Consider the following 27,688-nt stretch of genomic DNA (forward strand, 5'->3'; position numbering starts at 1 on the left):
CAGAGGCCCCGGGTTCAAATCCCATTCGATCCTGGTATTTTTTTCAAATTTAATTTTCATATCTATCGGTTGCCCCACCGATGGCGACGCCGCTCAACGCAGGAACGGGCACCTAAGAGCTGCGCTCTGAATTAAAAAACGATTAGAGATCCCTCGGCGGGGCTTAAACTCCTCAGGACCGATGAATAAAAGTTCTTAACTGACTGACTTCATAGCCTGAAGCAGCACAGCGGGCTGTGAAAGGATCAGCAGTGGAGGGCTCTGATCACTTTTAACCACTTTGCATTTATTGAAGTGCACTGTAAGTGGAGTACACAAGCTTTCTTGCATTCAAACGCCATAGAATTATGACCAGGAATTAGAGCTGTGCGAATAGCAAAATTTTGGGTGCCGAAGCGAATTCGAATAATAAAAGTTCAGTGCGAATCGAATCGAATAATTTTCGAATATTTCTCAAACATTTTTCGAATACTTCGAAGTGAAATTACCAGTGATGCTACCGAGGACTTCTGATTTGGAGCAGTTTTTGGAGCAGCAAAATTTCCATTTCGGAGCACTTTGGAGCAGCAAAAATTTTCATCTTGGAGCACTTTGGAGCAGATAATTTCGCATCTGGGAGCACTCTGGAGCAGCAAATTTGACATCCTGGAGTGCACTACAGAAGCATATTGCATTAATATTCAAGCACCTGAATATTATTATGGGGCTCTTATGAAGGCTAGAAATATTTCGATTCATTGCAGATCTCATGGAAAAAATCATCTCAGGAGAACTCCATACTGCACTCGCTAATGAAAAAATAAAGGCTCATGCAGTTGATCAGTGCTCTGGATTAACCTCTTCGGCGATTATTTTCGACACTAGCAAACAGAATACCGGATCAATAAAATTGCACTTTATGAAATAACACTCTAAATACATCCATGTGGTTATCAGCAGACGTGGTAGATAGACAAACGCCGTGATGTACAGCAGTGCCTCAATGCGAAAGAGTCACACTGTCCCTAATGCATTCCCCTAAGAAAACTCCAAGGCGAAAGCCAGGTTCTTTTTCTTCTCGATCGACGGGTAAATCCTCCCCCTCCCTCTCTGCAAGCTTTCTGCACCTCACCTCGTTTTGCCCTACCTCCATGATCGGTTCAACAATCACGGAAGCAGTGTAAAGCGACGATGTCATGTGATGACGTCATCACGTGACATCACGATATATGACGCCATGATGACGTCACAAGTTTTGACGATCTATGACGTGATGATGACGCCATCACATGATGATTATTTTTTGCATCAATCGACTGACGCCGCCGACGGCCAATTTTCGTATTTGATAAAGCATCCAAGGCTTTCGCATTAATATTGCATATTGAACGTTAACGACCTGGCCTTACATACCAAACTGTCCTCCACCATGTCACCTCTGTGCCATGCGCGAAACAGCTTCGCTTATCATCCACTTCACAGAGTGAAATGGCTCCTCAATTTTAAAAAAAATTTTATTGTGATAGCAATTATATGAACACTCTCGGCAGATTTTTGCCATCGCTGTTATTTTCCGTATAAAGTCCAAATTAATAACATCACCACGCGCATTCTAGCCGCGGGTAAAAGCTCGCGAGCGCTGTCGACGAACGCGGCTGAAGCGGAGATTAAACTAGCCGGCCGTCTGTCTCTGCCGCACGGACAGCGCATGAGATAACATCTTCCCGCGTGCGGGCCTGCCGTCGATTGCTCATCAAACAGAGAGGAAACGCCCCGTCCATCTTTCGTAAGGAGCATGAAGGGACGCCAGGGGAGCGGATTGGGGGGGGGGGGACCGCATCGTTCGAAGGACGCAGTCGCTTGCGCGCGCGCTATCTCGAGACATCAGGAGACGGCTCGTAAACTTGCTGTGCTCTCAACGCTTACTCGCGTTTAGAGAACTCAGAGCATGAAAACGCTTCGGTCTTCGGAGCGGCCATAGTCCGTTAAACCAGCGTTTCGTTGAGTTACGCGAGATTGGATCCAAAAGAGTTAGCTGCTAGCCTTACTTCGTTTAACAATACAATTTGTTGGTATCGCATTCATTGCTTAAGCGAAACTGAGTTTTTTTAACTGTCAGCTATTGACGCTCGAAGGCGAGGGACGGACGTGTAACATGGCGCGTAGCCGCTTCACTGTGGGCCGTCAGCGACGGGCCCGCTAACAGCTGTGCATTTGCGGCTGCTCCGACCAGGAGATAGCTTTTATTAATGAGATGTCACCTTTAAAAAAGCAAGCAAACAATTCGAATTGGATCCCTAGCACGTGTGCTCGAAAGGGCAGGGCCTTTTAGGGGGTATAATTACCGCAGAGTGAAAACCAGAGACTTTGGCGCAGTTTGGCGCAATTTTCGTCGATATTATCAGGATGGCGCAGCAAATACAATTTGGCGCACTTTGGCGCAGGAGTGGAATCACTGAATTACAGAAAAAGTTGCAGAGAATCCCTAACTATGTTCTTATGAGATAGCAACATGACAGTGTTTCTTTTTGCTAGATTGATGAAGCGCTGGCACGGGGTGGTGTTTCATAGTTGTCTTAACAAGAATGAGGCAATGTAGAGGCCAAATTGTATTTATGTACATGATTTGGTGCAACCAAAGTGTTGCCGACAACACTTTACACGTGATAGGCAAAGATGCCATTTCCTCAGCCTCTCCTCCTCTTCCAACTTCTGTGAAAGTCCAACTGATGTGGCGGACAAGGGTGTGCTCCCTTCAAGTCCGGAGTTCCAAAGCTGCCTCGTAGACATCGATATATAAGAACATCTGAAATTTCGGATGCTAAAAAGCTTCAGCGTCCGATTTTTCGAACTTCCTGCCCAAATTTCTGGTCCAAAACAGCACTAACTGAGGCCCCACCTCTGCCACATCTTTCATCTCCATGCTGGAACCAGCGTTTTCTTGAGTTAATCCATTTGCGACCATAGCGGTGCTTGAAAGGCAGCTTTGCCGTAATACGGGGGTGCGATGAGGTAAAGCATATTGAAAATCTATGGACAACTTGCAATTGGACGTTGACTGTCTCTTGGCAAAGTTCGACCGTAACGGAGCAGCTTTGCCGCAATACCGGGGTGTGATGAGGTGAAGCATATTGAAAATCTAGGGACCACTTCCAATCGGAGGTTCTCTTGGCAAAGTTCGACCGTAACGGACCTTGAAAGGCAGCTTTGCCGCAATTCGAGAATGTAATGAGGTGAAGCATATTGAAAATGTGTAGGAGTCACTTCGAATTTGACGTTGACTGAGTCTTGGCTTAGACCGTAACGGAGCTTGAAAGGCAGCTTTGCCGCAATACTGGGGTGTGATGAGGTGAAGCATATTAAAAATCTGTAGGGGTCGCTTTCAATTGGACGTTGACTGTATTTGTTTTTGGGAAGTTCGAATAGTAAAATTTCAGTGCGAATCGAATCGAATAGCAAACTCTATTCGAAAAATATTCAAAATTTCGAATATTCGCACACCGCTATCAGGAATCAAACCTTGTACTCAGCACACCACATAACCACTATGACGAGTAGTCCTACACCACAAACACCTCCATAATGTGCCCTTCTTGCATTCTTTCAGCACAATGGCTTTTCTGCCCCATAAAACCTCAGTGTAAAATTTTAGCTGAAACCTACCATGAGGAAAGCTGTTTAAATGACCTTATAAGAACAATTTCGTCCACTGTCTATGATTCGGTTTTGATTAATGCTATGGTATGCACTTAGAAGTGCATTGTCTTATTTGCATTTATATATTGATCTCGTGTCAGCTGTATTAAGCACTCACATTCGAATAAGGATATCACTAAACACTTTCTGGAAACAGTAGAAGATTGACATCATCGGGCAATACTAAGAAGCAACTACAAGTCATAGTAAAGGCACAACACAGCAGGAATGCTAATAGTTTAATGCTCTGCATAAAAAAATTTCTCACTGACGTCAGTAGGAATGTACAATCATACATTCAAGTGCACCTTTGACTACAGAAATCTTCAGGGGTGCACATAATCCCATCTGCATGATGTGAACCACTCGTCCAGTTTATATGCAGCAAGCACAATACACACGCACTGGACAATCTTGTCAGTAAAATAAAGGTGTAGTGTAAATGAAGAATAGCATAAAGTTGTTAGCAAAACAAATTTTCTGAATCTAAATTAAACCAACAGTCAAAGAAGTCAGTGCAAGTAAATACTAAAACATGAAACACACGTCATAAATAACCACTACTAAGCAATTTTAAAATGGCATGGTTTCTATTGACAAAAACAACTAAACAGGGTACATATGTTCTTGGGCACCATTCACGTGATGCTCATATGCCAGCAAACTCATCAAATTAGTCTGGCAGTGCACACAAAAACGACTACAATCCACATGTTTTGTCTTACATAGACAAAGTCCGTCTTAAGAAATGTTAACAAACAAAAACAACCAAGAAACATCAATGACAACATGCAAAATGCCAAGCACAATTCTACTCCGACCTCGTGGCACCTTATAATACACTTCAAACGAATTTTCACAAATTTCACTCATGTTTATGCTGCCATATGAGTGTTCACATAATCATGCAGTATCTTTCTCTTGTCTTGCTAAAAACATTTGTGACAAGTTGGAAGCTACACCTCTTAAGGGTGATGCAATGACTAAATATGTGGCAAAACATATACACCTCTCAGAATGGCAAATTTAATCTCAATTTGAGCAATTCTCACATGGTGTTCAAGGAACCCTGAAACACCGTTATAAGTAATCATAGAACAACCTCACTTTTTGACTAGGTTGCCTCATGAATTTCCTGCTGCAAAACTTTTTCAAATGCCTCAAGTGCAAGTTTAGTTACAGGCAGTCGTCACACTGTAGGAGAAGCGCTCTTGACCCTTTCGTCATTGCAAGCATACCGGAAGCTGCATCTGAGGAGGATAGCAAGGGATTGCGGCAAGGCCCTGCTCTAAAGTTACACTGCTGCGTGTCATGGTATTGGGCATTTTCGCTCTTTTTCTAATGCATTGGTTACTACTAATGGTTCAGGCATGCATGGCACACTCTAAAAATATTCATGCTACTTGGGCTGTCTTGTGTCACTATGCGCTTGCAAGTACATTGCACGGGAGGAGACTAAGACCAATCAAGGGACACTTATCACCCAGCAACACAGTTGTTACCTGGCACACCATGGCAGCAGCAGTATTTATGCCACATTACTAGACTGCAGACACTGCACATATTGTTCGTTCATACACCCCAGTGCAGTTTTCAAGTACCGCAGTAGTAGGCTCTGTGAGAAACAAGTGACCAACTTGGGCACACAGTGGTACTGTGTGAAAGAGCATGCAGGGAGCATGCCATGTGCAACATCGGACGGGTGCAGGAAAAACGAAACATTAAGCAAGCGACCGTCAATCAAGACCAGGAAAACAAAGATGAAGTGCTTTATCGGTCTCTGAGATCACAAACGTGTATACTTTAACAAAAACTTGCAATAATGCTATTACTAATAACATTCTGTCAATCAGGAAATTGGCAAATAATTATTGGGTCCGCTTGCTGCATAGATGACAACAAGATTGTGAAGGAGAAAGAACAAGCAATTTGCGGCTATTTTTTTACAAGAGATTGTATAATCCCTTCTGCGTGCATTGCAATAATATTCGACTCTTATATTCACAGGAACCTCATCTACTGGTTGGCAATGTTTTCATAATGTATTCAGAAAATGTTTCTAGGCCCTTTTAATGTCCTTCGAAAGCTGTTGTAGGAGTACATTCAGTGATCCTCAGCTTTCTCAAAGTGTACTGTGTCAAACAGCCCTTGCGAGGGAGAAGAAAAATTGGAAGAAGAAAAAGTTTATATGTTCTTTCTTCTTTCATTAGTTTGGTATTTGAGTACACATTCCAGCTGTTTACTTCAGTCAATTCAAAAGATGTGCATTATGCTTCTGATGCTCAACTGCAATGGTTGCTGCTGCCAGAGGCTTAGGCTTCCCATTTGTCCAGAAAGGGGAGGGGGAATGGCAGCTGGACAAACTGTGCATATTGAGGGAAGCATAAGAATTAACTCTGTCATTGTTGTGGTCAAAATTTAGAAGTATATTTATGCATAGTTCATTTCTATTCCAGCATTGCAATACATGTATAGAAAATGCAGCTTTTAATTGGCATTGCTAAAGTATGCAACCCCTCATTAACAAGTGGGGGGGGGAGGGGTCTAAAGTGCCAGTAGAACGTTCTTTCGGTGAAGCATTCCCAAAATAGCACCTTACAACTTCTAGTGACTAACTAAAACTTGCAATGGAGCCTCGTGAGGGGCATTTTACGATGCATTTTGAATAATTGAAAGAAAAAGTTGCATTAATTACCACTTTCCTAACATTAACAATCATTTCAAATGCTTTCTGGTTAGTTGAGTTTAATGGCATTTGTACAACTCCAATTCTACTGTTATCAATTTGAAATGATGCACTGATGTGCCAAAGCGACTCAGTGAAGTGTAGTGCACTCACTCAAAGCAATGCTAAATTTGCCATTTTGACTTGAGGTGCCACATAATATACATTGTAGAACACAAAAACTTCTTAGTTGCACTCAGTAATAGACACTACAAAGAGCTACCTCTGTGACAAAGCACCACCAAGGTATTCAGCATTGACTTGCTGTAGATGACTTTTTTTCACTCAAGTTCGGTCCTTTGCAATTTCATGCTCATATTTAGAAATAATTGTCATTTGCAAAAAACTTAAAGGGATACCAAAGAAAAAAAACGATTTTCCTCGTATTAGAAAATTGCTCTTTCATAATAGCAAAATCACCACACTTGCCATGAGAAGACGCATGGTAAGTGAGAAAACGCGTAAAAATAAAATGCGGGTGGTCATAGGCGGATAGATTTCATTTTCCCGGAGGGGGCGGGGGCCCGACTTGCTCTTCCACATTTCTCTCACCACACACACACACACACACACACACACACGCGCATGCACGCACGCACGCACACACACACACACACATATACTGTTGGCTGTCCTGTACTGTCAGACAGGAGTCCGCGTCCGTTGTCAATACAACGGACGGTGATCCAAGCCAAGCTCTTAAAAAATATCGCGCCAAGGGGGCTGTGCCCCCCATGAAGCAGTCCGGAGGGGGCCCGAGCACCCCAGCACCCCCGTACTCTCCGCCTATGCGGGTGGTGATGCCATCTTGAAATTCCCGCACCAATCGCCATGACGTCATGGATTTTGACAGAGTGTACTAGGGCCTATGTAGTTTGTAATCGGTAAAATTGAAGTAGATTCTCCTCTGAGGGTGCCAGAGACATGGCATACCAAGTTTCATGTAATTTTGTTGGGCCAATGTCACCAAAATACGAAAAATACACATTGAAATCAGTGATGTCACATGCGGAGATTTCGGCGTGACATTTAAAAATGAAACTTTGACCTTGATTTTCTCCTTTATTATTAAAGCTAAGATGGTGAAATGAATGACGTTAGAGTTTTCAGAGTAAAAGTTGCCAATCTAAACCGATTCATTGTTTCACTTTAGTGTCCCTTTAATCAGGTAGCTGTAATGTCCAAGGGGAACTCTGCTACATCCCTGCTTTTCCTGTATTCCCTCCCTCTCAGTCTCTCTGCTACATGCATTAGTCCCTAGTCCCAAGAACTGTTTGAAAGACCAATTTGTTATGGATTGCAGACAATTTACAAAGATTAAACTGGCATGAAAATTAAGTCATTTACAGAAATACCTGTTTTATGAATGAACATAAGGACAACAGTACACAATGATGGAAGATCAGTTGCAAAGCATTTGTACAGGTGCTATAGTTTCTAAACACTAAAGGCCTAGCTGCAACTACTAAAAAAAAAAAGAGGGGAGGGGGGTGTCACAGCAGCATTAGTACTCTTTCAGTGGTAGAGTAGCAAGAACTAAATACCTCAACGACAATCAGCTTACATACATGACAGAGCTCTAGTAATATCATTCTGCAGCAATAAAACATAAGGTGTCCCAAGCACAACTTCTGTTGCAACTACGTGTTTAATGGTTTACACATAAACTTATAAAAATATTTAACGCTATTAACTACCATTTTAATTAGCCACAGGTATTGTGGAAAAAACGACTGTAAGTGCCCACAAACTTTGAAAAGCAGTTGCACCTGCACATGCTGTTAATTGCAAAGACTGTGTAATTAAAACACATGATTAGACAAATGCTCTAGGAGTCAAATGAGAATAAAGAAAGAAATTTAGAAATTACAAGAGCAACAGATTTACGAATTTTCGAACCAAGCTTCCACAACATACGCATAAATGTGCGCCCACCCTTTCAAGCAAGAACTGATCTACTGATGCATTTGCATTAAGAAAAGCAAACAAGGCTTATGCCTGCACCATTTATGTTGCAGCATTTTTCTTCACCATCACTGCAAACTATGTCTCATTCAGCAATCTTGGTATTTCATGAAAATGTCCCTATAACTATGATGTGCAAGAACAGCAACGCAGTTTTTAAGACCAAATTGTACAAATTACTACAAATCAGTGGCCCCTTTGTCACCTCTTAATCATCTGATGTCCCAAACTACTATCTCACTGGGGTTTTTACAATGGAGCAAACAACATTCAGGTGTGAGAATCAGATTATGTGACATACACAAAGGTATATATTTTATCGACATATTCACACTGTTGACTGTGAGTGCCATCCTTGCATATGATGTACATAGAGCATACAGATAATTTTCATACCTTACAACAGCTTGCAGAAAAAAAGCTGCTCAAGGTTCAAATATGCTGCATAAAAAACGATGTCACACAATGTTTATGAATACATGACAGTTAAACCCACAGCTAGTCGGCACATGGCAACGCTGGCAAGCTTTTTGCTTTTGTACTGGTTACTACAGCTCCGACATGCTTTTCGAGAGCCAACTTACTAAGAAATATCCACCAGCCGCATTCTACCACACCCAGAAAGAGAATACGACCTTTGCTTGGCACACATAATGTTGGGCTGCGCATGAACACTCTAACCAGATTGGAAATGTTTTGTGCAACAGACTTTGCGAGACACATATGCACAAATATGTAGCAAGTTGTGCTGGTTGGTTGGAGGAAATGAGCAGATAAACTGCTCATTGAAATCTAGATTCTAAAAAATGTTGTGAAACAAACTATAGACAGCTGTCTCAGCCACATTTCTCACTCCGTGTCTCATTGCAACTAAGGGTGAACCTGCCCAGACTCTAGAGCAGATAACTAAAACTTTCTTTGCACATACTTCCACTACAACCACAAACAGCCACCTGAAACAAGCTCACTGCACTCAAATAAAGAAAACTCGCACTTCACTTCAGAGGTCAAGTCTTGAAAGATTTTGAAATTTTTTACTGTTCAGAATATTTCCATCAATACAATTTTCAAACGCTTTATTTATATTGCATTCTGACTGCCATACCAGAATGTCTATCCATTTCTGTCTGAAGCCCGGCTCTGCCAACTTCAGGGGACACTAAAGAAAAACACCAAATTAGTTTAACAGATGAGCCATTTCCCAATACTCTATCACTTGTTATTTTGTTATAATAGGTTGATTGTTATAGGAGTAAATGAAGGTCAAAGTTAGCTTTTTAAAAATATAGCACCATTACACACACATCAGTACATAAGTGTACAGTTGTGGATTCCAAGTTACTTTTTTTTGCATTTGGGTCACGTTGGCTCAGTAAAAGTTCCGAAAACTTGTCTAGTTTTATTGGCGCCTTTAGAACACAATGTAGTTCATTTTTAACCCCCCTGCAAAAAAAAAAAAAGGTTATCTAGGCTAGCAGATGACTTGAAAACCCATGATGTGGTGGATTGGTTGAAGGCAGCATCACCACCAGTCTTTCCTTTTTGCATCTTTTCCGACTTGATAAGTGTCTTCGAGCAGTAAGAATACTATTTGTGGTATTGCGGAAGGCCAGTGTACTGATACAAGTGAACTCGTTTTAAATTTTCTGTTTAGTGTCCTTTTTTTTAAAGCCATTCCGACCAACCCACTTAAGGCTTATGTTATTCCATTCACTAGTAGGCAACAGTGGGAGGGGCTACCAGCATTTAACTCGCTAGTACAGCAAAGGCCCCCTTTTCATGAAAATATTCATTAACTTAAGCTCTTCTATCAACATGTTTCCATATGTGTTGAGTCAAGTCTATAAAGAATGTTGATATAATTATGGAAACTTAGCCATGGCCACAATACAACTCTAGTGCAAATGTGGCACCACCCATCCCCCCACAGGACAGATTTTTGTTACATTACTCCAACACCATGACTTTGGCCTTGTGATCTGGCTTATAAGTGAAAACTTGTAGAGGTAACAGCACAACCTTTACAGGTTATTACATACTACATGCTTCTACAGACTGTCTCAGATTATTTAAAATAGAGGATTTGATACAAAACCACAATTTTTACTCTCATATTTCCATGTAGCAGCAGTAGACATCAGCATTTACCTGACAATTGCCAATATGATGAGCGATTAGGAAACCATCCACAATACAATTAACTTTTACATTAAGATAGAGACAAAAACTTTTATTTTAAGGGGAACAAAATGAGATACTGCTTTCTCTTGTTAATACACATCCTATTATGGTGTTAATGCTATTTATGGGGTTAAACCTTTGAAAAAGTTTAGGAATTTTTCAATGCAATGTATTTCTTTCAAAAAGTGCGATTTTTTTTTCAGCAATCTTACCTCAAAAACTCATTGCTGTATGCCACAATGCTTTTGTATTTACACAAGTGCTACCTATGAGCTGTGCATAGAACTAGAATAATAAATATTATGATACATGTTTGGGAAATTAATCATCCATCAAAAACTAGAAAAAAAAACTGTCCTTTTGCAAGCCTGTATTCCACGATAACAGGCTACAATATAATTATCAGCAGAATTCAATAATACAAGTTAATTACACGCTCAGATGTGTAATAAAACAGCTTGCAATGTTTAAAGAGAAAACCTTATTGAATTAAGTTTCATTGATGCTGGTGAAACACAAAACTCAACAAATCTGAGTTTGGTAAACACACGAATGAAGATAAGCTGCAATGTACATATGTTAGCAAGGTGCCATAACACATGTTTCAGACTTGTAACAAAGCTGTCCTTGAGCCTCTCCTGTTTGGCCAGTCTATCAGCCTTTTTTTCTGCCTTGCTTTGATCCATCGGAAGATTGGCAAGACTCCATAATGAGACAAGAGTGGTCCTTCACATAGCAAGCTTTAACAGTGAATGAACCAGGTTAAATCCCAATTTGCGGCAAGACAGATAAAGTTAGATAGTTTGTGCGATTAAAGTGGCATATAGCATTAAAGAGGATTGGCAAGTTCACGTACATGTTTTTTGTGAAATTCAGCTATTGCCAAATCAGGTTAGTCAATCAGGAATGCTTTGCCAGATAAAACTATCGAAGCGGCCCCTTATGTCAACTTTAAGCAGAACATTAGCAAAATATTATGAAATTATGTGTTTTTTGCAACACATCATTGACATGAGCAAAAATGCAATGATACAGTGACACATAGCTATGGTAAAAAAAACAAACAAAAAACACAAGGAAATAAAATAAAGTGCAAGATCAACATTTGTTATTTTTCACTGCACCCTACACATTAGCCTGCAACATTTGAACAGCACAAGGTGGAAGCCTGATTCATTTTATGATAGGTAAAGGATCGCTTGGAGTTGCAAAAGCCCTTTTACCTACCTAAAAACACATAAGTGAAAAATAGTTCTTTTTTTTTTTAAGATAATTGGTATTTTTAAAGTGTGCTCATACCTTAACCTTCTTTTAGAAATTCTCTGCCTTGGCATGACTTCCGAGTTTGAGAAATAAGTACTTAAAATCAGCATTTCTGTTCCAGTTCATATGCCCCTACACTGATAAATTGACGTGCCAACAACTTTCCAGGAACAGCAACACATTTTACAGAATATTTTGAGTCCGTGCTTACCAACAGTTTCCAGAAGTATGAACTTTCCAGCAAACCGTTATAACTTGACTGTGACAACTGACCGACTTCAATTTTTCATTTCGAAGATGCCGCAACATTCAGTAATTTAAAAGATAAGAGAGAAATCTTGTTAATAATTATGCTGTTGATAATCATGCACATTCTGATGTACTCCACCAATATGAAGAGGGACGGCAAGAATTATCTTCAATCTCTTATTTTTTATAATCTGAGACATTCATTACAGAAACACATGGCATAGTGCCTTACTCAAGGTGAAAGGTAAAGGTGAAAGGATCTTGCATGACCTTGAGCAAGCCGTAAAATCCCGCAAGCGCCCCCTTTTCCTTTTCGGGAGATTTCAAATATGCGCCAGTGACCAAGCAAGCGCACCCCCCCCCCCCCCACTTCTGCCATTTTTTTTTCAACGTGTTCTCCGGTATAGAATCCTGAAGCAGCAGTTCATAGGAAACCAAGTTTCAAGAGTCTTTAGATATGTGCACGAATTCTTAGTACCTTTACAGTGTGGTGCCTAGGGTAAGCATTCTGAGTTCTTACAGATTGTCGAAACATTTGAAGAGTATCTTTCCTCCTTGTCATAACGCATGAAAGTTCATGCGAGGATTCCTTCCGGTTCAGTAAAAGCAGTAGGTGCATGCGTATTCAATAAAGCATTTCATTAGAAGCATACATGTGCATTCTTCTTAAAGGCTATTTCGCCGCCGTCTTGAATTTTGGTCCGTGACAGAGCAAGGACCCCGCTCCAAATTTTGTCCGATTATATTTCGCCGTAGGGGGGGGGGGGCTTGCACAGTATTTTATGGTATACTTTAAATATGGTTGCATTTACTTGGAAATCCAACAATGCTTATCTTTACATAGTTTTCACAAGTATTTCATTATATACTGCTGCTGTCAGAGGTCACCCAAATGCTCAAGTGTGTGGACTGCATAACAGCCAGCACTAGAGCATCGGCCACTGGGTCCAAGATGGCACCAAGCCTGCATACTGGAAGTGGATATAATAGCTGCTGCTGCAACATCACATGTGGTGCAGTGAGTCACATCATTGGCTGTTGGTAGCTGAGCATGCTAGCTTGTTGCGATAACTAAGGCCCAATAGCAACACCCTGGCACATATGCAAGCCTCAAACATTCAGATGAAGTCTAATATGGCAGCAGAACATTATTCATACACCACTGCAGTAGAAAAAAAAAATGATTCAAGGACAAGCCACGGTGTACACTGTTGAATTGTAAGGGTTGCTACAAGTATGTGACAACCCTCCCTGGCTGCTCAAATGCAGCACGAAGTTGCTTCAAAAAAGATCAAATGAGCGTAAGTAAATAGCACATTTCCTGTGTGGTCCATGAAGTTAGCCATGACTAAGGCAACCAGACATGTAGGTCAAGGTGGCACATGTCCCATTTTTATGGCTGCAATTCCACTGTCCTGTCCGAATGGCGCTGTGTTTTGCATCGCTGCTGTGCCCATTTCAGCAATTAGCTAGAATGCAGCTTTTCACATGCAATACGACTCTGCCACATCACCAACAAGATGCATATGACACAATTCCTGTATTAGCCTGCAGGCACTGAGAAAGCGTGGGTACATGTTTGTTTACAACAAAATATTGAGCCGAGAGATTATTCCCCCAACCAGTCATGCAAGAATGCCAAACACAATGCAAGAAAATGGTACCCTTGCACTAAATCCAAAATACATGCAGCACTTGCATGAACCCTAAAAAAAAGCTCTTTCTCATAAACTTCCCAAGTTGCAACCTGTGTCACTGACACGGTGTATAGAAAGAAAATTAGGTTAGATGCTGAAGCCAAACCATAAAGCAGCTTACTCCCTGAGCAGCGCATCTGTAGATACCCTTCATGTACCCCTCTGCTCCTAACCACTTCTACCCACCTTGGGAGCCTTCTAGTTTGGCAAGTTTGGTAAGATCAATCATTACAAGCTTGGAGTAGTAATTGAAGCTCCAGTTTTTATCATTATTGAAAAAGCCTAGTTACAACTTGGACATTATTCAACAGGTACACATGATAAAAAGTTTTGGCTCACTGTTTCTACCTTGCCACTTCTTGCATTGCCCAGCTATGCAATAGATCTGTGTGCACACCATCACAGTACAGCACATGCACAGCTTCCACTTGCCAGGGGCCAAGTTCATTCATGAATAATTCACATTTATATTCAGCAGTTTCTCTCTTTCTTTCCCTCAAGAACTATACAAGCACGAAGTGACACTAGGCTTGTTAAGCACAGCCCATATGCACTGAGGAAATTTACAAAAATACACTTGTTTCAACTAAACTGGTTGGTATTATCACGCTAAAAAACTTTGAGAGGCATTGGGCAATCACACATTTCTCGCAAGTAATAAGCTTTGTAGTCTTGCAATAATTACCAACAAATAGACAATTAAATGAGCAACAGAAACCTGTTCCTTTCATACAGTGAAGATTATGCACTAAAAAACATCCCCCCCCCCCCTGTGTGACTAAAACATATCTAGGCCCATTTTTCTGCAAATACACACAATCCCCAGAAAATATATGCAATGAACCTATACTAAAATCCTTCTTTCAAAGCTAGATAGCTGACACCATAGCATAACACAGTATGATAGTATGCACATTCCTGTGCGGTCCATATTACTTTTTGTATCCATTTGTGTGAGTGTACGGGTTTTACTTTGCATTAGAGATTGGCTCTCAAACAGTGTGTTGTTTACAATGACACTCTACACTTTAGTCATTCTTTTTTCTTGAGTGATTTTCTATCTACACATGTGTAAATAACTGCTTTTTCTTTCTAAGCTTCTTTTTCTCTAACCAGGTAGCTTGTACTGCTTTATAGAAACAATATGTGAAGCCCCTATGTTAGTGCTAAGCATAATGTTTGCGAATTCTACAATGAACATTGCATCAGATTATCACAGAAGTCTTACTGACATTACCTTTGCAAATTCAGATGTCAACTAAATGACAACACTAAAGGCCTTAAAATTCTGACAAATTTTCTAGGGATTATACTAAAATGAAGGCTGTACATACAAAGCAAGAGGAGAAAAACAACTTTTTTTTTTTTGAACTCTCTACAAAGTATCTGCCTAGTATCTGTTTAGAGAGCCCAATCTGAGTAACAACTTCACAAACCTATCATGCTACATCAGTGCACGACACTCCAAAATTAAATCCTCCATATGCTCATGCCTACCTCTCCTGCAGTCCTCCTCTCGGTGGCCAATATATATACACAAGTATTTATGCCTACGTCACTTAAACCTAAATAAATAATAAGAGTTGAAGCACTTGTATGGCCATGGTGCCTCCTCGTAATTAGCACAATCAAAGGTCAATGAGGTCGGCACAAGGGTCCTGCTGTTTGGGGAACACCGGAGATGGTGCTGGCTGTGAAACGGGAACCATAGGAGGACGTGATGTGACTGGTGGTGTCACTGGTGGAGTCACCGGTGGAGTCCAAGGCATCCGAAGAAATGGATTTGTAGCAAAAGATGGGTGAGGAGCTCCCATGTAAGGTACGGCTTGGAACCGTCTCTGGAGGTTTGAATAGGGTGATGGGGCAAATGACTGAGCAGCAAATGCAGTAGCATTTGCTGCCAGTGGCAGCTGAGTTGAAGCTGTCTGCCCCCTTGGTGGTATCATTGGAACTGCTGTTGAAACTGCTGGCTGTACTGTAGATACCAGTGGCTGCACTGTCTGCATTCCTGGTTGTATTGCTTGTACCGCCGGCTGTGTTGTATGCACTAGCTGTGCTGGAAGCGGTGGCAACACAGGAACTCCTTTAGCCTCTGTAGGTGCTTGGTGGTTAGCAAGTTCATCATCATTCTCTTGGGAGTCCAGACGAATCAGTGGTGCATCTGAGGATGGCGAAGGTCGGCTGCTGTTCCTTAGTGCTTTTCTCGGAGGTGGGGCCAAGGGCACCTTGTGCAGTGATGGGTCACTGAATGCCTGCAATGACAAAGCAGCTAAGATAAATTCCTTGACACTAGTATATCAATACATTAAGGGAAATTCAGAGTCAAAAGAAGCACAGATATCAATGAAACTTCTGTCTTATATTGTTGTCACTATGGCCACCAGTGCAGTTACTGAATCACTGAAACACAGTACACGCTGCCACATGGAGCCAATCACCTCAAGCTATTTGTGTGCGTGTAATTGCTAAAAAAAAAAAACCTTGTTTTTCTAGTGGCTCTATTTGTGTGCAGTGCATTTCCTACTAAGCTCACCCCATCACTGCGTCAGCCAGGATGCTCACTTTATCGTCTGCGTGCTTTTGCCACTAGCATGTTTGTGCAGCGAGGTCTCTTGGTGCCTGCACTACTTCTTGCTATGTAAGAGTGTCGAGTGTATCTTGTTGGGCCATCACGACGATGGTGAACTGCTTTCATTCATGCAATCAGCGTACACAAGGAGGCAGCTGCAAATGGCAGCACGGCGCTTTTGGGTTGTTGCATGTGTTAAAAGCTTAAGCACGCTTACAAGAGGAGCTATCTCTTGGGCAACCATTTTCGGCAATAATTCAATTCATGAGATTTCGTGAGATTAGAGCCGAGTGCATCGGCATCTACAAGCAACAATGATTCTGGAAAGATGTCTAAGTCCAGCTGGCACAGTGCCAGACCACTGTGGCTCTTATATGCCAAACAGATAGTTGATGATGCTTATCATGATATGGTTGTTGGTGCTAAGTTGTACTGGCGCAATCATCGATGGCCGCCATCATGCCTCCGATGCCTAGCTGTATAGGCATCGCCGCACTCGCAAACTGGAATCATTGCTCAACCGGTCTCTCAATTTAGCACAAAGAGGTTCGTTCTTTTGTTGCACCTTCCACACCTTGAGTTAAGGGGCACATGTGCGTTCAACTTGATGTGAGAGAGAGTAATCACGGTATGAGATACCTGGTAGGCATACACTGAACTACAGCATGAGGGGTGACGTGACAATGAAAATTATTTTTGTTATTTATGGGGACAAGTTGATGAAATTGGCACACAGATGTGATTTGTTATGCCGATATCATAGCTGAAATAGGTTTTTAGCTATCTGTTATACACTCAAACCTCATTATAACAAAATCGCATCTGCCACGAAAGTAACTTCGTTATATCCGAAAATTCGTTATAAACGTTTATTTGTAACACTGTAGCTATGACAGGACTATTCTTCATTTACTTCGTTATAACCGATAATTCGTTATATCCGTGTTCGTTATAACGAGGTTTGAGTGTAGTTTCTGAGTTACAACACTTGACAGACACTTACTGCATCCCTAAAGTAATGAATTAAACACAAAATCATCAAGATTTTTGCATAAGCATATTCACAAAGGCCCATTCTTCTTTTTTGAAAAAATTCGATACATATTGTCTTATCAACAAGTTTGGCAAAAATCCAATTATAAAAATCTAATATGTGCCAATAAAAATGAACAGCCTCATAGCACGCATTAATCTTTCAGGATCTAAGTGCAAAACGGAATGATTTTATCTTCATTTGTTGTGAAATGGCCGAAGGATGACTGACAACAACTGCATAAAAAAATGAAACTGAGTAAACGAAGCTCAAGGAAGACAGAGCTCAAAGCCGAGAAAACAAAGCTCTGAATGGAGCTGTTGTATTTTCTTTTTCATTTGAGAAATACGGAACTATGGCAATCCTGAGCTCCGATTTCACCTCTTTACAATAATGCCGAAATGGTGGCACTCTGCCAAAGAAAAGCCTCAAGATTTGTGGCGCAGTGGTCAAATTTCCTCGTATTTTTTGATGACAGCACAGTAGTAAAGTGCTGTTTTCTTCTCAATTTCTACTGCATCTTTTTTTCGCTAATATCTCACTACAAAGTAAAAGGTCCGAGGATCGCAAAAAAAGAAAAAGAAATAAACCAAGAAATGGACAATTTTGACCAAATTTACCATTTCCATTGCCACATTCCCCCTTAAGCGGTCAGCGAATACACTGGGCTTTATGAAGTCTGGGCCACTGATTCGACGCAGCTATGTTTAACTTAGTTTGACTGTCGGACTATGTCTATGTTGACTATGGCTGCATGCAGATCAGTGCATTGATTGAGCACTGGTTCAAGGCTGTGAAGTAATCAACATGGTGGTGATGGTGGCTTCAAATAATGCTGTTTAGACCTGCATTCATGGAAGAAAGTACAAAAAGTTGGACAGCAAAGGGTTTCAGCGTCCACAGTTTCAAATATCATGATACACTGCCTTCACAACACTACCAAGACACATGGCAGTGTTGTGAAGGTGTCGCAAGTTATCAGGCATGTCCAAAGAATCAGGTGTCCTAATAGTCAGTCATTGGAAATGCTCTAAAATGTCCGAAGAGGCACCTTGATTGAAAAGAAAGCATTAATCAACAAGAAAATGATGCAGACATAGGCAGGATTCATGTCATGCCATGAAAATAAGAAGCAATGATGACATTTCATAGATTGTTTAATACCGTTAAATTGTAACAAGCCCCTCATGACAAAAAGGGTAATTACTAATTACACCTGCATGAGCATGTGAAAAACAATGAAGTCTATCCGACTAGTAAATCTTCCTGCAAAACTCAGCAGCATATGTTCCAGGCACTCTGTCATCTTCGATTTGCAAGGAATTTCACACTATCTTGGTGCGTCTCCAACTCGCCAAACCGTCATGCTTGGCAGGAAATGGCCTCTCAGACTGCTAGTACATAAATACATACCATACCACAGGCTTCTTGTGCTGCACCAAAATCTGAATGGCAGCTTCACCAGTTTTTTCTTCATGAGGCACATTTGTCTTCAAATGGTGATGTATTCAATAGTCTTACTTTGGCACAGAACATTGCAAAATTTTTAGGCTAAAATATATCCCTCTAGCTAAACTCAAATTGCCATTAGAAGACATTAAATCAAGGTTTGCCCGCAAAACTTACGCAAACATTTTTGTGCTCACAAATGTAAGTTGCAAGAAAATATTTCAATGTTATAGTGGAAAGTAAAATGTTTTATTTGACTTTCTCTTCTAGAAGCTAGCATAGCCAAAGGCACTCTGTTCATGTGCTGCATTGCCTACCTGCTAGCACTCAATCTCTGTGTGTAGCCTCATTCCATATACCACACTCATTTATCAACAGGAGTCTCAAGCATGTGACATGCAAAATTTTTGTGCACAGTTTGCAATGCCCATTTGAGTTTTCACTGCTTACCATAGGCCCCTGCAATGATGCGTCAGGCTTAATAAATGGTCTTGTTCTCTCAAATACCACAGTGCAGCCTGTGGTGAGCCCTGTGCTATTAGTGAAACTAGGTGCCTAACTTGAGTGTGAGACTGCTGCTCTGTGCAAACAGTGCAAAGCCAATAGCTTGCCAATAGCACGCTAAAAAGCAGGCCATTGGCATCGTATACAATACTGCCAGTGTCCACAGTGGTTGTCAAAGGATGTGGTGAGCAAAAATGAAATCCCTTTTATTAATCTCTTTCCTTGCATGCATTCATCCTATCAGTCCATCTTTCAATAAGTGAGAAAACAACAATAAACGTCAACATGCACCCTTTTTTCACACAGCCATGTGCCATCCCATTAGTTAAGTGCACTCATCTTACCCAGGCTTGAGTTCAGACACAACTGTTATTTTATCCTTCTTTCGTTGTCTTCCCACTGTAGTGCTGTAAGTTGACCATATACGTAAACAATGTGTATTTATATGTACACACAGCAATTTCTAAATCTGTACAGGGCATTATGAGTGTACCAGCACGCTACCCTGTTCTCTTAATATATACACTATCATAAGTTATACAGTAGAATCTTGGTGATACGAATCTCAAGGGGGAGTGAAAATATTCGTATCACCGAAAAACCAGCAAAATGATATATGCACAAAACATTTACTTCCATAGAAAGAACTCACATATGTCTTTCTGGGATGCACGTGAATGGACCAATAAGAGACAGCGCAGCCGGCTGTCACAAACGCCCGCGTCAAAGCTTCGCTTGAGGCTAACTGAAAACTACTAAGTGCGGAAGTCCACTCCACCACAGCGATAAGCAAACGAAAGGAAAGCTGAAACACTTCATGCCCTTTTATGACTTTATTGCCTTTAAAGGGCCGCTAAAACACCTCCGATATTTTTTAACATTTTGAAGCAAACACTTGCAGCAAGTTTAGACTGCCATTATGATCAGCAGTGCCAAACGCAACAGTGCTACGGGCCACGGGTGCACCACAAATTCTAAGATACAATCCCCTGCTCCTCTCCGGGCCTTTCAGTATCCCCAGTGTTGGTCGCGACATCACCACGCACATCTAGTCATGTAAGCAGCAAGAAGAACCCGTTTGTCTGCTCCCAGGTACGCTGCTCTTCTTCCTCTCATGGTGATGAGGAGCACTTGGCCTGGAGGAGAGGCGAGTCAACAAACAGACTGTAGCGAAGGAAAGATCGATATGAGCGATAGGTGCTCTTGGATCATCAAATGCCTGAAGCCTCCACTATTACGACACCATTTAAAAAAATTCTTGTGGCTATGTGTTTGTTGCAGACTCGTGCACAACTGCAACACCACAACTAAATTTCTACCTCTGGGTGGTTTAGGGGCCCTTTAATCTACCACTGCATTAGCCACATACCTTTGGAGCTGCATAATCACTATCGATGGTCGCATCGATAGCGACTGCGGTTTCATGCGCAGTGGTTGCGGCAAACGGTAGTTCCATTTTCAATCCGTGTGCACTGGCTGCGCATGTGCCTTTAGAACTAAGTCAGTGCTACCTATGATTGCATCTACCGTGGTTTTGTCCGCAGTGGTTGCGGCAAATGGTAGTTCTGTAGTTCCGTTTTCAATCCGTGTACGCTGGCCACGCATGTACAGTCACCCAAATCTTTCACTATCGTTTGCGAGCGGCAACTTTTTTGGGTATTTTCGCCACATGACTGAATTAAGTTCCAGAACAGGTGAGGGCAAGTGCATGCCCACAAAGCACATGCCAACAGAACAATTTTTAGCTACTTCTTTCAATCATATGGCACTGACACTGACACAAAAAAAAAGGTGCCGCTGAGCACGATAGTTAAAGATTTGGCCGGCTGTAGTTCCAGAACTTCCGGAGCACGCTGCTGTCGGCCGTCGTTCACGGTTTTAGTACCCCATCACGATGTGGAAAAGCGTTCAGAGCATCCGAATTTTGGCCCAATGGACACAATGAAATTTGGCTGGGAAATTTTACGAATTTGTGTCAGACCGAAATTCGTATCAGCCTGGTTCATATTACCAAGATTATACTGTAGGATACTGCATGACAAGTGTGATGCAAGGTTTCAGAAAAAAGATCTTCCATTCACATAAAGAACTTTCAGCTGTAGAGAGGAAAGAAAAATAAATCTGTGACACTGCAAAGCACCGACCTGCTTTTCTGGTGGTGCCTGTGGCGAGGCCAAATGGTTCACTTGGCTGGGCTGGACCTGCAGGTTGGTGGTGCTGCAACGGCTGAAAATCTCTTGTAGGGGTCCCAAGAGGTCCATGTCAATGTGCTGGAATGAGCTGCTAGAACCAGTGTCCTCCGACAGCTCAGCTACCACATCAAGGCTTGGCTCAGTGGGGCTCTTGACAGGTGTCCTAGCACTGGTACATGAAAAAGAATTTGCCAGTAAACATTTCTAGAAGACTAGCTTGAGCAACATCTTGAATAGGCAAGCTTCATCTTGTTAGACAGAAACCTAACAGGTGTTACATACAGGTCAATGAGCCATTTGAGCAGTGACTAAAATGAGACATGGCAAAAATTTTAAAAACATACGGTACAGAATTCAGCCTATGTCATATACTAACCTATGAACAGCTTTGGAAGAACCACAAATGCACCTATTCAACAGCAGAGTAAATATTTCTTTTAGCCAGCTTCCTCAGGGCTAACAAAGCACTCTACGTCTAAAAGATTTTTAACCACATATAAACCCTAATTTATTTTCACATAGTTACGTGTGTGCTACAGAGCTTGCTGTATAACTTGCTGAGCTTGAACTAACAGAACAGGTATGGAGGCCTTCAATGATGGGCAATAAGTGCACCAAGACATTTGCACATATTTGCATATATGTGAAACATCAGGAGCTTCACATATGTGTAGTGCAGGAAGAGCACTCATGTTTCCCTTGCACGGGAATAAAGCAATATATTTTTTGGACATTACCTTGTCTCTAAAGACGACGTCTTCAGTGGAGAGACCAAACCTGTAGTGTTCTGCAATAAAACAAAAGAAAGTGAGCAGGTTCACTGAATTTTGGTGTGATGTATGTAGACAAGAAGATAATAAAAATGCCCTCGTGGGTGCGTCTGCTTAGCTCTCTTGCAGCACTGCTTTGAAATTCATGACACTGCACAGAATTACACTTGCAGTAAACAAAGCACAGCATACTCTTGGTAATTCATAAAGGGACCCCGGAATTTTGTTTGATTTATCAGAAGTACGAATTATCGGATGCAAGCATAAAAGGGAGTGGATCAAGGGCTCGTTTCTTCGTTAAGACACAGCCTAACGAACAGACAATGAAGCCAAGGGAGGCAACTTGTAGTTTTTAACTGTACTGCAGTAATTATGAAATAAATGGAAAGAAATTGAAGTGCATAAGAAAAACATTTTGCCACCAGTAGGAAATAGCTGGCAAAAAGAGTGTTCCACACTGGTCGTCATGGCTACAAGTGGCGCTGGCTGCACAAAAAGAAATACCCAATAAAGTGAATGGGAAAACGACCGCCGCTGTAGCTCAATAGAGCGTCGGAGGCGTTATCCAAAGGATGTAGGCTCTGTCCCTACTGGCAGCAAGTTGTTTTTTATCCATTTTAATTTCTTTTTATTTATTTCATAATTATTACACTACAGTTAAAAACAACAAATAATGTCCCCATGCATCCCCTGGTTTCGTTGTCTGTTGGTTTAATTAGATGCAAGCATAACTATGACTCGGTACAACATATCAGCAAAAGCAGATATGGACAATTATCACGTGCATTGCAACTATCTCCAATCTTTTTTTTTTTTTTTCCGGCTTGTTGTTTTGAACACACTGACAAGTACTAGGACGTAACTGGCTTTATTTTTTTACTGTTTAAAAAATAAGTGAGTGCAAATGTTCAGATAGAAGAAACAAAGAAAGCTAACAGTACTTCTGGTACAGATAAGCAAGAAGTATGAAATAACAGAAATAAACAAAATGGTGCAGGTTAAATTGAGCAGCTTTTGAGGGCACAGGGCAAGACAAAATTTGAAAAAAAAAAAAAAAAGTCACCATTTTTTTTCTTTGCAATTTGGGAAGGGTGTCCCTTTGTGCATATTTGCCACATTCGTGCTTTTCTTAAGAAGTATTTTTTGTGGCTGAAAACCACTTTTTCCGAAAGCAAGTAGTGAGTGAACACACACCCTAGGACAAGCCCCTCGTATGCGCTCCGTGCTTATGGTCCATTTTTCTATTAAAAAAAAAACTTCGTGAATGAAAGCTTAAATGCTTGTCTGGAGTCCGCTGTGTATAGGAAGTTGTCGGGTAACTTCTAAGGCAGTCTGAAGTAGCTGTGCGCCTTTTTATTCACACTTGTTCCTCAGAGCGCGTCTGTTCGAACACATTCAGCTCCTAGCTTCATTACATCTTGTGTCTGTCGTGCCTGTCGATAAGTTGAGATGCTGAGGGTAACAAAGGCCTTCAGCAAGTGTAAATTTTATGGCAATCAATACAGTTCTCTTGTAAATGCGAATAATGGCGGCGACGTACTGAGGTTCTGAACGCTGAACCAGGAAGCTCTTCATCGTTGAACCTTTAGCCTATTCAGTGTCCTTTGAGGTGAATCGAGTGCAGGGTGACAACGGGTATGCTCTAACGAACATGAACATTGTTTGCGATGCAATTAGACCGAATCGCGCGTGCAAACTGTGCGGTGCAAGTTGAGCTAATGGGAATTGCGTCAGAGTCTTTGCTGTCTTTGTTTAGGCTTCAGAGTCTTAAGGTTTGCGACATTGGATGTTGTTCTTTTGCTTAATGATGGTAGTAGTGCACGAGCCAAAATTTTGAAATAATTAGGATTGAAGCCTGGCCAAAATACAGTCAATTTGCTGGAAAAAGTTGACCACAATCAACGATACATTGCGGATAGAGCTGCACGACAGCTCACAAAAGAAACAAAGCAAGACGAGAGGCTCCGAAGTGAAAAATTGATTTTGGCAATGATTACCAAGCTTGTAGGTACTAAATAAAATAGTTGAACGGTGTTTGTGACAAAGTATGTTTGCTTTTCAGCTGTTTTCAAACTTTAAACTCAATTATCTCAAAAACCATGTTTTTTATTACTGAGGTACCATTATTTCCTACGTATTCCAAGATAACCAGTTGATTATTTTTTTCTTGTATTCTGCCAAATGCACACAATTACTGAAGCAGAATTGAAATTATGCACCTTACAGTTTTTGTGTTACAAATTTTCAAAGATGTAAATTAACTCAAAATTCGGTCCTAGTGGTAGAAAATTCATCAAAATTCTAATATCAGTCAGATTTAAATAATTTGGAAAAATATGGAAGAAAATGATATGTATGCATTATGTGGATATCCCTTTTAGTCACTGAGAAAACGGTACCTCAAAATGGCCAAAAATGCATGGGACGTATAGGGCTTACCCTGTGCCCTCAGAGGAACCCTGACAGCAAAATTTCAAACTTGTAATGTTTATGTTGTTCAATTCTCCTGCATACACCGGTACCTCGGACCATGTACTAGTGACAAACATCTCCTTAAGGGGGGACACTGCGCCTGAAAACTTTTTAAACAATTCTTTACCGATTAAAATGAAACTCGCTGAGTTTATGTATATTTGTGTGCTGATTTCAAATATGCAATTTTTTTCCTTGTACAAGATGTAGTTTTTAAATTCCAGGTGCCATTTTGGGAGCCATAGTTTGGCTAAAGTGAGAAAGTTGCAAAGTAATTAAGCACATCAGAATGACCTGGAATGAGTACAGAGTGCAAGAAAACAAGAACGGATGTTCTAAGCCCATTTGAACAAAAGTTGTGGCATGTTGAATATTTGTGGCTGAAATCCCAGCTTCGCATAGACTCATATGGAATGTTCAACATCTCAACTTTTGTTCAAATGGGTTTGGAACATCCATTCTTGTTTTCTTGCATTCTGCACTCATTCCAGGTCATTCTGATGTGCTCAATTACTTTGTAACTCTCTCAGTCTAGGCAAGCTGGGACTCCCAAAAAGCATATGAAATGTTTGATATCTTAAAAACTACATGCTGTACTAGAAAAATGATTGCATATTTGAAATCTGCACACAAATATACATAAACTGGGCAAGTTTCATCTCAATTGATAAAGAATTAAAAAAAATTTTTCAGGACCCCTGTCCCCCCCCCCCCTAAACATATTTTAGTATGACTTTAAAGTGAGTGTGAGTGCCTATCCAAGTTGGCAGTGCCTCACGACACCATCATCAAAATGACGTATATTTGGGGGGCTGCTTGTGCTCCCATGACATTTCGCCCGTTCTGCGAGTATTGTTGATGTCACAGACAGACAAGTTTGTGGGGTGTACACAACTCTACCTAGACTTCCCCATGATAGGGGTTATCACCTTTCTCCTCCCTCACTTTGTTGTTGGGCTGTAGGTGGGTGTGTCGCATCTCGTGTTGTTGCAGGTGTCCCATAGTAGCCCGTAATTTTGGCAGGAGAACATGCCTGGTGCATCACACCACTCAATAAAGATTAAGTAAAAAAAAGTCAGGAACGAAAGGTCGAAATTTATTTGCATAAATTGACAGTATATTAAATATCAGAGTTTGAATTATTGTGAGTCTACTGTATATGCATTTCAGAAGCTTTTAGGATAGCAAATTAAGAAGTTTAAACTACTGACATAATGTTTAGAAGAGGGAGTCAACTAGCTATATAGCCATAAATCGCTTTAAGTTAAGTGAGTAGCAAATTTATGACAAATCACACTGGCTTTCAATGCTTCAAGGTTAGCCAGGTAATGCCAACCTAAAAGGCACAGGTTCAAGTGAGGCATAATCGGCCACCAGTACTTTTTGATCACAGAGATTTTCAAATGTACTAGCAATCATTCCCACATTACAAATTTACAATCGTTCCTACGATCCTCGCAGGACATGCTCTTTTCCAGTTCCTTCTTTTCCAGATGGCAAGTACCAACAGTAACGCTATGTGATGGGACCTCAATGACTAACCCGGTTTAAAACTAACGTACCAAGGATGACAAGGCACCTTTGACAAAGATAGGTTCTCGAGGTTAAAATTACAGTGCAAACACACAAGACGCCCCACGAAGAAAAGACACGACACAAGAGCTGTGTAGTGTCTTGAAGCGTCGGCCAGCCTGTTTAAGGCACCTATTCCTGTTCATACAACCTCTACAGTGCATTGACTCCAGCCGTCAGCTGCCACCTTTACTTTGTAATCGCTCAAATTCTAACAGTCTCATCCCTGCCCTTTTCCACACGTATTCTAAATGTCTCTTGCTTCTATCAACCACTGACCATGTAATACTTTGCTCCAATTTGAAACCCAGAGCCTCTGAAAGATGCCTGCCTCCCACAGGTCCTGTTGGGAATCCTGAATTTCCATTACAATGTGTTGAGTAGCTTCTGGAATTTTCTTGCAGCAGAAACATGCCTCCTCTTGCTGTGAATATATTTACTCTGGTATGTTTTTGTGCTCAGGCAGCCAACTTGGGCCTCAAATAGCAAAGCACTTCCCCATGTGTTATCATACAGGCCTTCCCTCCCGCTTTCTTTTTTACCACTATATTCTAAATATCTAGGTACTTTTATTTCCATCCTTTGCACCCAATTTGCCATCTCCCTTTCTTTAACTTTCCTTTTTACAACACTTGGTTGTCTATTTATACAGTAAATTCAAGCAATTTGAAATTAGCACCAACTACCAACTACTGCCACATTATCGAAATCGGGAATTGCCACATAGAACTCAAAATCTTTGAACTAACTAGGCTGGTGCAGGCTGCCGATATACGAGACCATAGAAATTCTTCTTTAAGCAGGATTTTAAAACAAGTGAGTTCGAAGTATTGAAGTTTTATTATATTTTCTTTAGTAAAATATCTCTAACATGTTTTATAACCTAAATCTAATATAGGAACAAAATACAGTATTCTCACAAGTTACTGCAGTACTACTAAGAATAGTAGTATTAATAATACAGACAACAGCTTAAGTTTATATATAAGAATGCCCGAAATGGGTAAGTATTTTACATGATTCAGAGGTTGAAATGTTGTAGCAGGTCTCACGCGGCCCATCGTTGGACTGGCTGGAGCACTCCAGGGCTGACTGCTATCTCTCCTAGACAATGCCATGTCATCCTGGGTGCCCTAAAGATGACACAAAGTTCCATAGTAATTGCACTCCATTCCAACATGGTAGCTTCAGCAGAATATAATGGGCTGATGATGACGTTCCACTAGTTACACAGCTTGAAACTGTACAAATGACAAATTGCACATCCTCTTTTCTGCATCCGTTTGCACATCGTATTTTCTGTATTCGTTGTCTTGTTTCATGCTGCTTAAAGAGACAGTAGGCTCACAGAAGTAAAACACTGTAGTTCCAG

At 41.0% G+C, this 27,688-nt stretch overlaps 1 protein-coding gene across 1 annotated transcript in view; it reads right to left on the bottom strand.

Moving 5' to 3' along the window:
* Positions 1-14,811: 14,811 nt before the first annotated feature.
* Positions 14,812-27,688, bottom strand: part of LOC119401236 (DENN domain-containing protein 1A) — a 79,068-nt gene continuing 66,191 nt past the window's right edge. Inside the window, exons 19-22 of the mRNA XM_037667924.2 lie at positions 27,333-27,449; positions 22,240-22,289; positions 21,455-21,671; positions 14,812-16,007 (exon numbers count right to left, since the gene is read on the bottom strand). Of these exons, the coding sequence (XP_037523852.1) occupies positions 15,384-16,007; positions 21,455-21,671; positions 22,240-22,289; positions 27,333-27,449 (1,008 nt within the window). The 3' untranslated portion in view covers positions 14,812-15,383. The remainder of the gene's footprint in view (positions 16,008-21,454; positions 21,672-22,239; positions 22,290-27,332; positions 27,450-27,688) is intronic.

The sequence above is a fragment of the Rhipicephalus sanguineus genome, chromosome 1 (assembly GCF_013339695.2).
Source record: "Rhipicephalus sanguineus isolate Rsan-2018 chromosome 1, BIME_Rsan_1.4, whole genome shotgun sequence".
In the NCBI taxonomy this organism is placed as follows: Eukaryota; Metazoa; Arthropoda; class Arachnida; order Ixodida; family Ixodidae; genus Rhipicephalus; species Rhipicephalus sanguineus.